This window comes from Nannospalax galili, unplaced genomic scaffold (genome assembly GCF_000622305.1).
Source record: "Nannospalax galili isolate Female #2095 unplaced genomic scaffold, S.galili_v1.0 scaffold144, whole genome shotgun sequence".
Lineage (NCBI taxonomy): Eukaryota > Metazoa > Chordata > Mammalia > Rodentia > Spalacidae > Nannospalax > Nannospalax galili.
The window spans coordinates 1,274,550-1,290,630 of record NW_008353267.1 but is presented as its reverse complement, the minus strand read 5'-3'; the positions used below and the strand labels follow the sequence as shown (position 1 = coordinate 1,290,630).

At 36.9% G+C, this 16,081-nt stretch overlaps 1 protein-coding gene across 1 annotated transcript in view; it reads right to left on the bottom strand.

Moving 5' to 3' along the window:
- Kcnh5 (potassium voltage-gated channel subfamily H member 5) overlaps nucleotides 1–16,081 on the bottom strand; it is a 371,827-nt gene that overhangs the window by 341,552 nt on the left and 14,194 nt on the right. Inside the window, exon 2 of the mRNA XM_008850496.2 lies at nucleotides 3,282–3,405. Coding sequence (XP_008848718.1) covers nucleotides 3,282–3,405 — 124 coding nt within the window. The remainder of the gene's footprint in view (nucleotides 1–3,281; nucleotides 3,406–16,081) is intronic.

The following is a 16,081-nucleotide window of genomic DNA, read 5'->3' as shown; positions in this document are numbered from 1 at the left end:
GAGGGGAGGGGAGGGGAATGGCAATATTTTAACAAGCTATGGAGTGTGTTTAATTTGATTCTGTTCAGTGGGAGATTGATCAGAATAATGAAAAAAGATTAAAGAAGCAGAAGAAATAAATCTCAGCCTCTTGATACTGCAAAAATGTAATTTAGTATCTTTCCTATAAAACAATTCACATTTGAATATTTTTAAAATATGACATACAGAGTCCAGGTGTGGTGGCACATGCCTTTAATCCAAGCACTAGGGAAGAACAGCAAGTGGGTCTCTGTGAGATCAAGGCCAGCCTGGGATGGTCTACATAGTGCATTCCAGGCCAGCTGGGACTACATGGTGAGACACTGTCTCAGAGAACAAACAAATAAAATGACATGCAACTATTTACCTAGTTGTCACCCTAATCTTATTTCTTTAATTCAAGTAATACAAGTTCTTTATTTTATCCATTTTATATATATAATTCCTTTTCTCTGATACTAATTTGTAGTCTCTTAATTCTCTTACATTTGGCTAAAATTTGTCACTAAAATCAGTAATTTTAAAAAAGTTATTTACAAAGTTATTTCCTGTACCAAGTGATTTATCACCATATTCAACTGGAATTCAATGGTTCCAAAATCACTGATTATAGTATAATAGCATTTAACTATTAACCATGGTTCTAAATCTGCATGTAATTTCCTCCCTCCTTTCTTCTGTTTCCTCGCATCTCAAGGCCAACAGGTTTTATAAGTTTATTCAAAAAATAGAGAATGAAAGCTGAATTTAAAAAAAAAAATAGACTCATGACTCAGACACTGTTTAATAAATTGCTTTGGTGCTTTTCTGGATTTTTTGTCTCTAAAAATGTTTGTTGGTTTGTTGGTTGTTTAATCCACTGTTGTTAGACTTTCAACATATGTGATTTAGAAAGTTAGGACTTCACTATATGTTTAAACAAATCTACAACCAGACATTTTGATTATTTCTAAGTCTTCATTCTTCTTAATACTGGTGCAGTCAACACAAAATGAGTATGGTTTATTTTTAAAAGGAGGATGAGAATGCTTTCAATGGGAGCACATTTACCAGGCCTCCAAGAAAGCCCATCAGGACTCGGATATGAGCTGCTCTTTTGTGAGATGCTGGACTTCATTGCTCTATGTGGGCCTTAAGCCGGCAGCAGTTTTTAGATGAGCAGAATACACTTTTTCTGCAGGTTTGAAGACTGCTTATGTTCAGAGCATGTCTGTTTTGAAAGGTTGTCTCTGACAGGTGAAGAAGATTTGGGGCCGGACCTGCATGCTGCATAGTGGAAAAGTCCAAATAATCCAAAATTCTCTGAAATACTCTAACAATTAGGATGAAACTCCATAAATAAAAGCATGCTTTGCAGAAGCTCCCAAGACTAGTTAGGGTTCATTGCAAATAAGACAATGCAATTCAAAATAAAGACATAACAACCCAATTTTGTGTCTGTAAATGCATTCGAAAGTAAGCACGCACAGGTGAGATGGCTCAGCAGGGAAAGGCGTTTACTTACCACCAAGCCTCACACCCTGAACTCAATTCCTAGAACCCGCATAGTGAAAGGAAAGAACTAACTCTCACAAGTGGTCCTTTGATCTCCACACTCATGAGAGACACAAATACACACATGCACACCCCATGTACAACAGGCAAAATAAAAGAACAAGGATATGGCAAGTTAATTTAAGGCCAAAATGATATTGCAAACAGAAATATATACAAGAAACTATTCTTAGTCAAAGAAGGGAGAAGCACATCTTGCTGAGGGAATCATAACTATCTTTGGGTGGAAAATGGCATCTGGAACAAAAATGAGATAGCAACCATCCAAGAAGGGGATGATCGAGAGCAGATGTGTTCCCTTGGGCTCTTAACAACACCTGTCCCACAGGACAAGGTCGATCATAAAATTCACCTTTTCCTAACTTAAACCCTACTAGGGATCCAGGGAAGCAAATGAGACAGATCTGCTATCTTCCAGAACACAGAACACATCCTTAGCCTTCTAGAGTATTGCTAGAATAAAAAATGAATATCCACCTGACGGTTAAAAAGGTGAAAAGATTCACTACTATCAAAGGGGTTTTGCAGACACAGGCCACAGTTTTCATCATCCTTGTTTATGTTTCATCCTTGAGAGTGAAGAGTGAATGTAGGAATGACCTGAGCACACAGAAAAATGCAGGTGGCAGGCAGTGGAGAAGGGAAGGAAGAGCACGTGGGCCCAGGCTGTTTCTCAAACATCGATAAGCCTCAAAATCATCTAAGCTACGGGTCCTATATACCTCCTTTGGCTGACTCTGATTCAATAGATTTAAGAGGTATTCAAATCTATGTTTTGCAGAAGTTAAGTTATTCTGTGAGTAGTCATGTTTAGACTTCATGAAGTTGCGGATCATATACCATTTACACACACACACGCCTCTCAGCATAAGTGGGTAGGGAACAAAAAAAAACCAGAAATCTCTCTGCTTCTCTGAGAAAATTCCTTAACACAGCACAGCACAAGTTTGCCCAGAACTTGAACTAGAAAGAAAAGTCCAGATCCTAAAATAATTTAACTTCAACACTTAGTTAAGTGAGAAGCTTAAAGAAAAAATTAAAACAAGGGGAAAAGATCCCCATCTGGCCTTACTGAAATTTTATGAAAAAGTTTTAGATTCTAAATTTGTTCCTCACATATACTTTCTCTTTTTTCTGATCCTCTTTTATCATAATTCTTTTTAAATTTGTAGAAATGGCCTATTTTTTAAAGTTATCATAAGTGATATAAATGTCAGATTCTGTTTTACATACAACAAACAAAATAGCAAGGGTAATTATGACAACACTATAGACATGTTACTGGCTCAGGGTATGAGAACTTCATTTTCATGTTCTTTTACTGCTTGTGAATCATTTTCTACTTGACTTCAGTGACATTTTGTATTTTCTTAATGACAGTTTTAATTGGTCCAGAAGTGTTGACACCACCAGTGGCTCCTGGATATCAAATGCTCCTGTACCTGTGCTATCTCCTGGATCATAGCAGGTGATTAAAATATTTTTATTGAAAGAACTAATTCGCATATAGGCAAAATATTTTCCTTTGAAAATACTATCAAAATGGCTCTTAAAATACATATCACATTCACAATTTAGTCTTATTTTTCTAACATAATTTTACCCAATAGGCTTTATATGTGAGTCTAAATAAATACAAACATTTTAGTCACTGTTAGAATTCTGTTCAAATTTGGAAAATAATGCAAAGTTGCTCCATCACCTACCTGCAAGTGCTGCTTTTCTGCATGACGTCTGCTCGGTGATACCCAGAGAGTTTACAAAAACCGTCATTACTATAAACTACAGGCCAGTCCACGATCTGTGCATTTCCCAGTAAGAAACTCGATTCTGAAGAAAAAGAAAAAGGAAATCATTTAGCTTTTTAACACTGTATCTCACTATATCTCTTTCAAGTGACCAAAAGGCAGTTTCAAAACATAAACAAAAGCAATGATTGTATATTACAGTACGACCTATTCATGAAAGTGTCACAGATTGTCATCAAGCTTAGCTTGATGACCAATGGTGTCTGCAAGGACTACAACTTTTTATACATACCAAAATCCCATTAAAACAACGTGTCATGCCCCTTTGCATTCAAGTATGTTATGAAAATAGCATATGGTTATCATTAAGTGATAATAATGACTGTAATAATTATACATAAACATGGGCTAATTTTCAAGGCAGGTATAGTAAACTTTTTCACAAATTGAGAATGTTGAAGTTGTAATAGAGGCAAATTGAATAAGTCCCTCCAAAAATTCTATTAATACAATTTTGATGTGTTGGGACAAATTCTTTGCTCATTAAATTGATTGATTAAAAAAATAATAATTCTTCAAAGCATAAAAAATAAAATAATTTTTCAAACTTTTTTAAAAATAGGGGAAAGTAAAACCATCTGTTTTTAAAAAAACTAATAAGTAAAATAAAATGCCTTTTAAAGATTTTTTTAAAATTGCATTAACATGTCTTCTTTAAATTTGAAATTATTCAAAGATATCATTTCATTTTCCACCACATAGAACATAGAACTTTGCAAACATAATTATTCTATATAAGAGATATCTCTGCTCTATTTTATATAGAAAAGCTTTAGGCATAAAATTGTTACAAAAATAATATATTTTTGTATCAACCTTGATTGAAAAGTACAACAGTTTTAGGCTGAAGCTTTGGCAAAGTCAGAGATCTGATGATAATAAAGTGAAAATGAATTAAAATTATATTAACATATAAAAGGTATTGTAAATAAATATTTTAAAGAGTAAAGAAAGAAATTAAAAGGAATTGCTGTACTCCAGAATATCTAATATAATCTCCTTTGGATTCATCTTCAGGGTAGAATCTAAAAATAGAAGTTAACTTATGAGTAGAAGACTTTAAATCCTGACTCAAAGTTAGTTCTCATAAAAACAACATTGTTGTATAAGGAAGCTTCACTGGTGAGAGTTAAGGGATGCACTAGTTCTCTCTTTACCCCCCATTCTGCTATGTTCCATGAGCCTTGGGTGTAGAGGTTACACTGTAGATATGTCACCTAGAACTGGGCACCTCTCGGATGCATATTCTCTGTGTCTGACCAGTTGTGGGATTCTGCAGTAGGAAGCTTCCTTATGCAACAGAGTGCAATGCACACAAAAGGCCACAACTTGCCAAATTTTAGTGAATAAGAGACTGTATAGTATGTGTCCCTGGATAGGTCTCCTGTATCAAACCTCTCACCCACAGCTCAGGGACCATTGCAGAAGAAAGGGTGGAAAGATTGTAAGAGCCAGGGTTGGTCCATGAACATAGGGAGCAGAGGCTTTCAGGCCACTGGAAGCTTGCACATGTGAACTTGTGGCACTGGTGACACTGATCACAGGACCCATGCCAACTCAATCAGACCAGGGCCTAGACTGGATTGAGGGAAATGGGTAATAGGTCAGCTCTAGTCTGATAACTATTGGAGACTGATTACTGCTTGGTAAAGGAGAGTAGGCCATACCAATGATCTCTAGATAAGATGACTAGACTCCAGTGGATGAATTTTCACCAAAGGACATCTGGATACAAATACTTGACTGGATAGAATTTAACATGTACGGTGGGATACATGAGATCCAGTGAGGGGGGAACATGGATGGGTGAGAGAGTTTAAATTTGATTAAGAACTATTGTATGAAAGTACTAAAGCTCAATAAAAACTAAAAACAATACAACTGAACATTTGCTGAGAGAAGGTTACTATACAAAGATATGGCTCTGAGTCTGACACTGTAAGAGAAGTCAATGGAATATACTCTGCTCCTATCAAATTTATATGTTAAGAAACACAAATATGTAGCAATCAAAATATTCCAGATACTAAATAGTAACTTCCAGAACTGATACTAAATCAAGCACATGAAAATGTCTGAGAAAATGCCTTTTGAAGGCAAGAGGCAACCAAAAATAGGCAGAAACTGAAAGAAGATAAATCCTCCAGGAAACAGAGATGTATGTTAAGTGAGCCACTTGTTTAAGGGTCCATCCCCTGAAACTTCCAGAGGAAAAGTCTATGGGGTGGTGGAGCCTAAACAGAAATATATAAGACTAAGGAGTCAAAGGCCATATATATAAGCACAAAAATGAAAACTATAAAACATTTAGAAGAAAACATATGAAGAAACTTAGCAATCTTGAGGGAGACAAAAGTTTATTATATAAAACTCATAGCAATCACCAAAAAAGAATGTGTTGATAAACTGTTCATGATCAAAATGAAAATTACTCATTCAAGGACATCAAAAAATAGCATGGAAACCTGTGGCCTCAAAGAAAATATTCATAATACAAATATCTGAACTCCAATCCAGTATATATGCAGAATTCCTACACAGGATTAAACAATCCAGTTATGAAAACTGGACACACTATTGGAATAGACATTTCAAGATACACCATAGCCAATAAGCACAACATGTTTACATTCACCAGACATGAGGGAAGCACAAACTAAATGCATAAGATTATCCCACAACTCATCCATCAGGGTAGTTACAAAGGCTAAGACTGAAACCTTGATGAAACTCTGGGACTACTGGACCTCTTTGTAAAATGCTAGTGAGACTATAAAGTGGTATGATCACTTAGGAGTACAGCTTCTTTTAAGGTTAAATTTAATTCATCTGTGACCCAAAAAGTCTACCCTACTTACCCAAGTAATTAAAACATTCATGACAGAAAGACTCATAAAAACTGTTCACATCAGATTTATTCATTATGGCCAAACATCGGAAATAATGCAAACGTCCAGCAAGAGAATGGATTTTAGGTGATGTCAAATTCATACAAGGAATATTACTTAACTCTAAAATGGAACAAACTCCCAATACATCGCACAATGTGGATTTCCTCAAAAATATGGTGGCAGAAAGAAGCCAGAAACTAAAGTTTGCATACTGTGTGATTTTATCATTATAAAATCTAAACACGGGCAACAGAATTGTGGTGATAGGGAATGGGCAATAGTTTCCTTTTCATTATGTATCTGATAAAAGCTTAAGCGGATAAACATGCTAATTACCCAGGACAATGATTTCTGAAGGGAATGGGGTGCGGGGTGACAAGAGAGAGGCAAAAATGACTTTCTGGGATATGGAATTGCTCTCTAGACATAGGGTGTACAGTTGTACACATTTGTCAAAACTCATCGTACGGCACACAAGAGCATTTTACTGCACATAAGCTTAGAAAACACAGGAGGATAATAGATAGTCATTTCCCTCTGATACATGATAGAAAAACAATGGCATTTGAGCTAAGCTTCTATGATAATGGAAACAGTAACTCCCTGGGGAACATAGTTTTCATGATGATTAGCTGATTCTTGCAAAGGTATGTCAGGAAGCATTAATTCCTCTACAGTGCATGGTGTTTTCATTTATATACAACATCAATTACAATAATCAAAAGTGATTTTCTTTCCTCTCTTATCCCAGGCTTGTTTACCTTCTCTAATCCATAGGCTTTAAACTTGACGACAGGCAGCCGTGGCAAGTCATACAGTTATGTAGCTGTATCCTGCATTACTTAATTCATCCTGATTTTCAGTTCATGTTCAAAACAATGCCAGTTTGTCCTCTTGAAACCCCCTCCACCCTCACTCAGCTCAGGAACTCAAATGCATCATCATGATGATCTCAAACCCTTTCCCAGACTTATGGAGCACCCCTCCTACTAAGCCACTTTGCACCTTACTCCTAAAGTCTACACTATTACACTTAGGTCAGTTTCTTCAACAATCCCTAAAATGAGTTTACTGATGATGGTTACTTTTTACTCATAATACTTTTTCTGCATCCCTTTGCCTATCAAACATTTAAGAACCTCCTCAACAGTACCTTCAATATACCACATTCACTGAGGACCTCTAACATACATGCCCCCCTGGGTCCATGTCTGTCTCCAACTCTTCATAGGACCAGTTTTCCAGAGAAGTTATCTGTTCTCACTGGCTGAGAGCAGTTCAGCTCATTTGCATACACACTCCTCTCTGCCTTCTGGCCTGCTGCTAGTCCATCAAAACAGTCCTAGCCCACATTCACTTGTTTTTCTGTATATACTTCTATTTCATTTGTGGCTAGACATTCTTTGTTTAGTGAGTACATATTAGAGTTCTCTGCCAATCCTAAATCCTCTCCTTTCCTCACTTTAATGTTTTACCTATATCCATAGATTCACTAGTTCATGAATGTCTAGGCAAACCAGAACTCCACTATAAAACTAGATCTTGACCTCTACCTTGACCTCCTTTCTTAGCGCTCCTCAATGTACTTTAGGACAACCTGCCCATGGCCTTTCATTTCTCCAAAGCAGGTGTTTTTCAATTGCTTTCTCTGTCTTAGAGAATGAGACCACCATCAATTCAAATATGGAAGCCTGCAATCCAGGAGACATCAATCAAGATTCTTCTCATTACTTGTACATAGAATTCTTCACTAAATCCTATTCATTTTGTTTCTTAAGACTCTTCCTAATTCCTCCAGATCTTGCCATCTCTATGATATCCACCATACCAACCTTCTATCACCTCTGACTAGACCACCCAACTATCTGACTGGTTTGTACTGATCCTTTATGAGATTCCTTAGATGTATTTTCCACACTGAAATCAAACAGGTCTTTTCAAAATTCAAATTGGATCATGTCCACTCCCTGCTTTAATTCCCTCAATGGCTTTTGTAGCTCCCCGGACACCTAAATCCTTCCCATTGCTCATAACAAATCCAAAGGCCCTCCAATCACAAGTCTCACCACTCTGAACCCTGAAACAGTACCATATCCACCCTGGAATGTCTTGTCAGCTACAAGTTGTTTCCACTATAAGGAATTTCTATTTGTCATTCTCTGCCTAAACTCTATTCTTTCCTCTTCCCACCTGGTTGACAACATCTATATTTATTTAACTTTTAATTGTTGTGACTTCAGGGAATCTTTCTCTGACTGTGTGACTAGATCATATGCCTGCTATTTAATTTTTGACCAGGCTGCACTCTTTGGAAAGCCATTATCATAACTACAGTTTTGTAACCATTTGTGCCCTGACTTCATTAACCCATATCTACTCACTGCAAGCTCTGTAAAGAAAAGGTTTATACAGGATTTTTTTTTCACATTTTATTTCCTATTGCCTAGCATTGGGTATTTATCCAAAGGAAATGAAATGACTATGTTGAGAAATGTCTACATGCCCATGTTGAGTGCAGTATTAGTCCCAACATCAAAGTTACAATATCAAATTAAATGCCCATCAACAAACAAATGGATTTTAAAATGCAATATATATGCACAATGGACTACTGCGAATCCTTTAAAAATAAGGAATTTTGTCATTTTCAACTATATATATGGGTGTACGTTGGGGGCATTATATTAAGTAAAATAAGCCAGATACAGAAAAACAAATACTGCAAGATTCATTTACATATAAAGTATAAAAATTTGAACTCACAAAAAGAGAGAAAAAAAACAATGGTAAGTTATGAAGTTGGAGGGGTTAAGGAAGATGTTCTCAAAGGACACAAAATTTTAGTTAACCATGATAAGTTCAATAGATATATTATACATTATGTTAACTACAGTTTATACTAATAAATCATATATTTGAAAGTCCCCAAGAGAGTGGATTTTAAGGGTTCTCAGTACCAAAAATAAAATGTGAAATAATACACGTGATAAATAGCTTTATTTTATATTTTATTTATTACTTTTAGTTTATGTGTATGAGTGTATTATCTGCATGTGTGTAAGTGCATCCGTGTCATGCAGTGCCCACAAAGAACAGAAGAGGGCATCAGATCCCCTGGAACTGAGTTACAGACAGCTGCTGGCCACCATATAGGTGCTGGGAACCAAACCTGGGTCCTCTGCAAGAGCAGCCAGTGCTCTTAACAGCTGAACCATCTCTCCAGCCTCTTGATTTAGCTTTTTTATAATGTACCTATATATTAAAACATCATATTGTTCAGTATAAATACATGCAAAAATATATACCTTTACTTGTCAATTTAAAAATAAATTTTTCAAAAGATTTTCAATATCATAAATTACTTATTGATTAAAGGAATTGCCAGTATTTAAGTAACAATGATCCCACGATCTTGAAAATAAGAAAGGTTAGAAACTCTAAAGTACTTGCTAAGGGTAGCCTTCTTTCCTTCCAGAAACTGCTTATAATCTTTATTTTTCAAGCTTTTTAAACAGGGAAGTTCATAGTAAGAAATGCATTTCATATATTGATTCCTTATATATGTCCATATAAAAATGACAACTTGAAAAGTTTCTTACACAACACTCACTACAAGAGATATACTCTATTTTCTAGCCTATTTCAATTTTGAAGTATGTTAGTCAAAGCCCATTGAATCAGTATCACACCCCAATGAAGGACCACATCTCATGGTTTTGAAAGCATGCCTTAAGCAACCCTCCAAAGGTTTTGCAGACCTCCCTATATTAAAATAGTCAAGACATTTGTTAGGTTTTGACCTGGAGCTCTACCTGTTCCTTGCTAACTCTGCCACTAAAGATCTTTCTTCCTGCTGCCATCCTACCATTTCCACTGCTCCACAATGGGAAAGTCTCGATGACTCAAACTCAGCAGGCCCAACCACCACTTACCCACTTGTAGTCAACATATTTCACTCATTCACCAGTATCCCCATGTGATAACAAAACAATTAATAAAAGAAACCCTGCTGAGTATGATGATGCACACTTTTAATCCCAATACTTGGGAAGCAAGGCAGGACAATCTCTGTGAGTTCAAGACAAGCCTTCCCATCCAGAGCTACACAGTGAGACCCTGTCTCAAACACAAATAAACAAAACAAGCCAAAAGAAAAATAAACATGACTGGAACCCATACTCTGTGATGTCAGATATTAGACCTCTTATCTCTACTCCAAAAAACATCCCTATTTCCATTTCCTGGTCATTCATCCGCAAATAAGTCAGAAGTTCACAGAGCCCAGATTCTCAAGATCAGAAGGCAGAAACGAGAATGCATATTCCCCAAATTCCAACTTTTGGTATTTACACAGTCAAACCCTGTCTAGAAAAAAATGATGCCCCTTCTTTGCTTCAGATGGATAAGCAGACTGTGAATGAAAGGTAAAACCCACAGCACTTCCCTGCAGGACCCACAGCACCTCCAGGCAGGACCCACAGCATCACCCTGCAGGACCCACAGCACCTCCCTGCAGGACCCACAACAACTCCAGGCAGGATCCACAGCACCTCCCTGCAGGACCCACAACACCTCCCTGCAGGAAGGACTAGCTACTCTTATTGGCTTGGAGACAGAGTTGTTTAGGTAAAACAAAATCGAAGTTAGAACCAAAAGGTGGCAGTGGATATTTTACATTGCTTCAAATCCATTTTTCCCAAAATACCTACTTGGTTTCCATCAATCAAACAGAATACCAAAAATTCAGATATTTTTTTCCAGGTACAGTAGTGTTTGCTCACACATTAAAACGTGAAAACTCAGATAAGCCTTTAAGACCAACACGAAGTTGTAAAATAATTTAGGAGATCTGTTTTCTGTTCATCATTGTGTTTCAAGTTTGAGATCAGTCATGTACAACAGCAAAGACTGAAGTACCCAGACTGTGTTGTCCCCTCCTTCCTGTGAGGTCCTAACAATATGCACCCTGGTCTTTTGGAGGACAAATATAAGAACTGCTATTATCATGTCTGAATGTTTTATAAGACCATAATTGAGTAAATTAGACAAAATGCTAATATAAGAAGTCATCAACTGGTAAACATGCATAACCATCAAAATACCACTGAACACCTTGTCACTGTGATCTCTGCACATTCAGGTCTCTTCTCAACACTACCAAGATTAATATGAAAACCTGAGGATTTCAATTAACTTACTGGTTTCCACATATACAAATTAGCAATAGTTATAACCACCAATCTGGATCTATATGGAGGCTGATAATGAATAATGTAAGCAAATTCTAGAGAAAAATATCTTCATGAGATATTAGTGTGGTGGGACTGGAGAGATGGCTCAGTGGTTAGGAGCACCGGATGCTCGTGCAGAGGACCCGAGTTTGATTCCCAGCACCCACATGGTGGCTAACAACCCTAAATAATTCCAGTTCTAGGGGAATCTGACGTCCTCTTCTGACCTCCATAGGCATTGCATGGCACAAATACAGTCATACACATATAATAAAAATAATAGGGGCTGGAGAGATGGCTCAGCAGTTAAAAGCACTGACCGCTCTTGCAGAGGACCCGGATTTGATTCCCAGCTCCCACATGACAGCTATGAACCATTCTTAACTCCAGTTCCAGGGGAATCTGAAGCCCTCCTCTGACCTCCACAGCATTGCACGATACGGGTGCACTCACATACATGCAGGCAACACACTCATACACGTAAAAAATAAAAATAATAAAATATTTTTTAAATTAAGGTTTAAAAAATAATAATAAAATATTTTAAAAGACATTGTAATGTGTTATCTACAATATTCTTTCACAACTGTACTATGAGTGTTTAGGGGTGTGTGCATGAGTGTGTGCAGCAAAGAAACGAAGAAAACACCTCTACAAACCAAAATCTGCACAATTATATTTATTAGAGAGAGATAAATTATAAAGTAAAATATCAAAACCTGAAAAATAAATGTAGCTAAATTAGGTGGAAGTTGCTGAGCTTCTTTAATAAATTTGCATATGTATTAGTTCAAACAGTGTATATATGAAATATTCATACTTCTATTCCATATCCCTGCAGTCATAAAATTTGTTTCAACAAATGGGAAATCTGATATTATTAATAAATACTTAGAAAATGATAGAAAATTAATTAAGATTACTTCTCAGAAGTTTTTAATATCCTTTGACTTTAAAACAGGTAAAGAAAACTGATTTTAGAGGAATGACTCTATACAAAGCACAGAAGTTATAAATCTAGAAAGTAAGATGATCCTGGAGTTTTAGAAACATAGGAAGGTTAAGGAAATTACCCAGAATTCCCCTTGACCAACCCCGACAGGAAATCTAGCTCTGTTTAGCTTCACGTTCACATCACACACAAAGCCACAAATCTAGGAAGATTGAAGGTTTCTTGCTATTCAGGCTGTTCCAGTCCTTGAAGATATTTACAAACATTTCTTCTCTAGAAGGCTCAAATACACAAAACAGCTTTTGTGAAGTGCCTAAGAGTTGGGCATGATCCTCACCAGGACCTGGGATTTCAGATGCTACAATTTTACACATCAGTAAATTCTTGAATAGATTTCTACAAAGGACTTGTGCTTAAAAGTATTATATTCTCTCAAAACAACCTGGCATCCTCTAAAGGATGGATATGAAGTAAAACAAATACTTTTTCTCAGGTGTTAGAAAATTGATCATGGATCCTTGATTCAAAATGGTCCTCTACAGTCATTTTTAAAATTTAAAAACTAATTTTTAAAAATATATTATTTATTATTTTTTGTGTATGAGTGTACTGCCTGAAGGTTATGTAAGTGCACCTATGTCGTGCAGTGCCCATGAGGGTCAAAAGAGGGCATCAAATTCCCCTGGAACTGGCGTTATGGATGTTGTTAGCTACCAGGTGGGTACTGGGAATCAAACCTGGGTCCTCTGGAAGAGCAGCCAGTGCTTTTAACTGCTGAGCCATCTTTCCGGCCTTAAAACTAATTTTTAATGTGATATACATACACAATGGAGAGGGAGGAGAGAGTAAGAGAGAGAAACTGTTTACATGGTTACAATGAGAGGCTGGAGAAGAGAGATGGGTGGACAAAAGAAAACAGAAAGTGAGCAGAGTCACTGTCAGACAGATGGGCAAGTTCTGGTACTTTATTAATAATCATATGCTTTCAATTTCAAAATTCTTAAAACAGATTATTTTAAATATTCTTACCCCAAAGAGATGATAAATATTTGAGATAATGAATATGGTAATTAGCCTGATTTGATCAGTCTACAATGAACCCATGTTTCAAGACATCACATTGGATTCCACATGCATAGAACTATAAATTAAAATGAAAATTAAATATCTCAAATGCCTCTGTGGGGACCTTATCACAGTTTCTCAATTTTGATTGGATTTAGGGGCTCAAGACTTGTTCATCAAAGACCTCACACCCCAAAATTTTTTACTTAGTTGCTCTGGAGAGGAACCCAAGCATTGGTATTTGTTTTTGCATCTTCTCGGGTGGTTCTAATGTGCAACCATGATGGAGACACACTCATCTACTGCAATAATTCCTCAACTCTGACAGTCACAATAGGATCTTGTCACAAATGTCAAAAAGAGATTGCTAGATTCTAATGCAGATGCACTGAATTGACTCCCTCTGGGTAGAATGCAAAAATATAGTCCCAAAGATAAGTCTCACACTCAGCCAAGTTTGGGACACTTTGATCTAATAGCTTGCTGTTCAAAAGCAGGCATAGGCATCACCTGATAGTCAACAGCAACATGTGAAGACCTTCTGAGTCAGAACCCATATTCTTAAACGATCCTCAGGTGAGTCCCAAGATTGTGTCTATCTTGCATATCTTCTCCTTCCTTTTTTCAAATGGAAAAGCAGGCCAAGAATGTTATAGCACTTGGCTGGTGAACACAGGAAAAGGGCATCTGGTACCAGGAAAGACAGAATCAAACCTCCCTGACTAAGACTATCATTATATTTATCTGCTGTTCTATCATTATATTTAACTGCTGTCTAGATTTTTCTTTTCTTGAATTTAACATCAGGAAGCCTTTCTCTACAGAATAATAGGAAATAACTTCAGGCAATAGGAAAATAACTACATTTAGGTTCATAGTACTACATATTAATCCCATTTGTAAAAGAGATCAATAATCATTGGTGACAGAAATATCTAGGAGAGGTCATAATCAGTGAATGAAAGAACCAGGAAGTCATGTGGGATATTCCTTTCTTATCTGCAAAAATTCTGTAGGACTGATGTGAGGTTGTCTATACACACACACACACACACACACTTTTTTTTAAAGTGCTTTCCTCTAGGGTGCTCTAACATGATTTGAATGGGTTTAAATTTTTGTTTTGTTTCTATGAAGATATATACATTTTAGACTCAGAAGTTTCAATATATTAACAATGGAAATAAAGAAGAGAAGAATATAGAGAGAAGTAGGTCAAAGAGCACAAACTTGGAGTTTTATGGGATGAACAAACCCAGATCTCTAATGTACAGTATAAAGATTATAGTTAGCAATACTGTATTGTATACTAAGATTGCTGAAACCAATTTCAGCTCTTACCATAAAAAAAAGGGTTATAGTTATGGAAGGTAATGTTTGGTTAATTTTCTTGACTTTAGTAATAATCTCATTATGTGTATATATGTCAAAACATTGTGTTGGGGCTGGGAAGATGGTTTAGTGATAGTGAATCAAATGCCTGTCACACAAGCTTGGGGACATGACTTTAGATCCCCAGAGCCCACTAAAAGCACAGTAGCATGCATCTGCAATCCTAACACTCCAACAGTGAGAGAGACAATGGAGACATAAGAATTCCCAAAAGCTCCTGGACCAGCTAGCCTGGAGTACTCAGCAGTAAACAGCAAGAAACCCTATGTCAAAACAAGGTGGAAGCTGAGGGCTAAGATCTGAGGTTGTCTACACACACACACACACACACACACTTTAAACATGCTGCATACCCTAAATGTATACAATATTTTTTAAAGAAACACATATAGCAAACAATGATGTAAAGTCTTGGGGTGGATTAAACTACTGTTCTTTCTCCCTTTCAACTTATTTATGCAAATTACCTTAGAAAGAAGTATTTCAGAACATTAGCAGGAATTGTCAGATATTTTAAGAAATGATAAGACAACCAAATGAATTCTAGAATATTAAGAGAGAAATAAGACATGGGGTGGAGGTGGGAGGGAAAGAACTTCACAAAATGGAAAAAAAAACTTCAGTAGTGTACAGTTTTGGAGCGGTCTAAAGCAGTCAGTAAGAAAAACCAGTCAGATACCCCTCTAATTCTACTCATTTAGTCCTAACTGAAGAGACATGCCTCCCAGAAACCTGTGCTCTAATTCTGGAATGGGACTGTGGAGGGAAAGAGGGGGACTGGAGGGCAAGGAGACAGCTCCATCAGTAAAGTATTTGCCATACAAGAATAAGCACCTGAGTTAGATCCCATGTAAAAAGCCAGGTGCAGTAGCACACACCTGTAACCCTGTTGGGGACCCCTGCTGTGTAAGGTAGCAGTCTCTCCATGTCCGGATAGCCCATGGGGCTCAGAGTTCATATGCAGAGCCGCTTTTTATCAGCAGGGCGCCTTCCTACTCTCTCCCGGTCTCATCTTTGAAGTAGCCGCCACAGATACATGGCCTCTGGCATAGGAACTGTCAGGTTTTCCTGTGTGATAATCAGACAATGTCTGGCAGCCTGGCAGGAGCCCACCACCACATGTAAATAGGGCATCCTAAAAGCACCTATCTACTAAGGCTCTTGCCA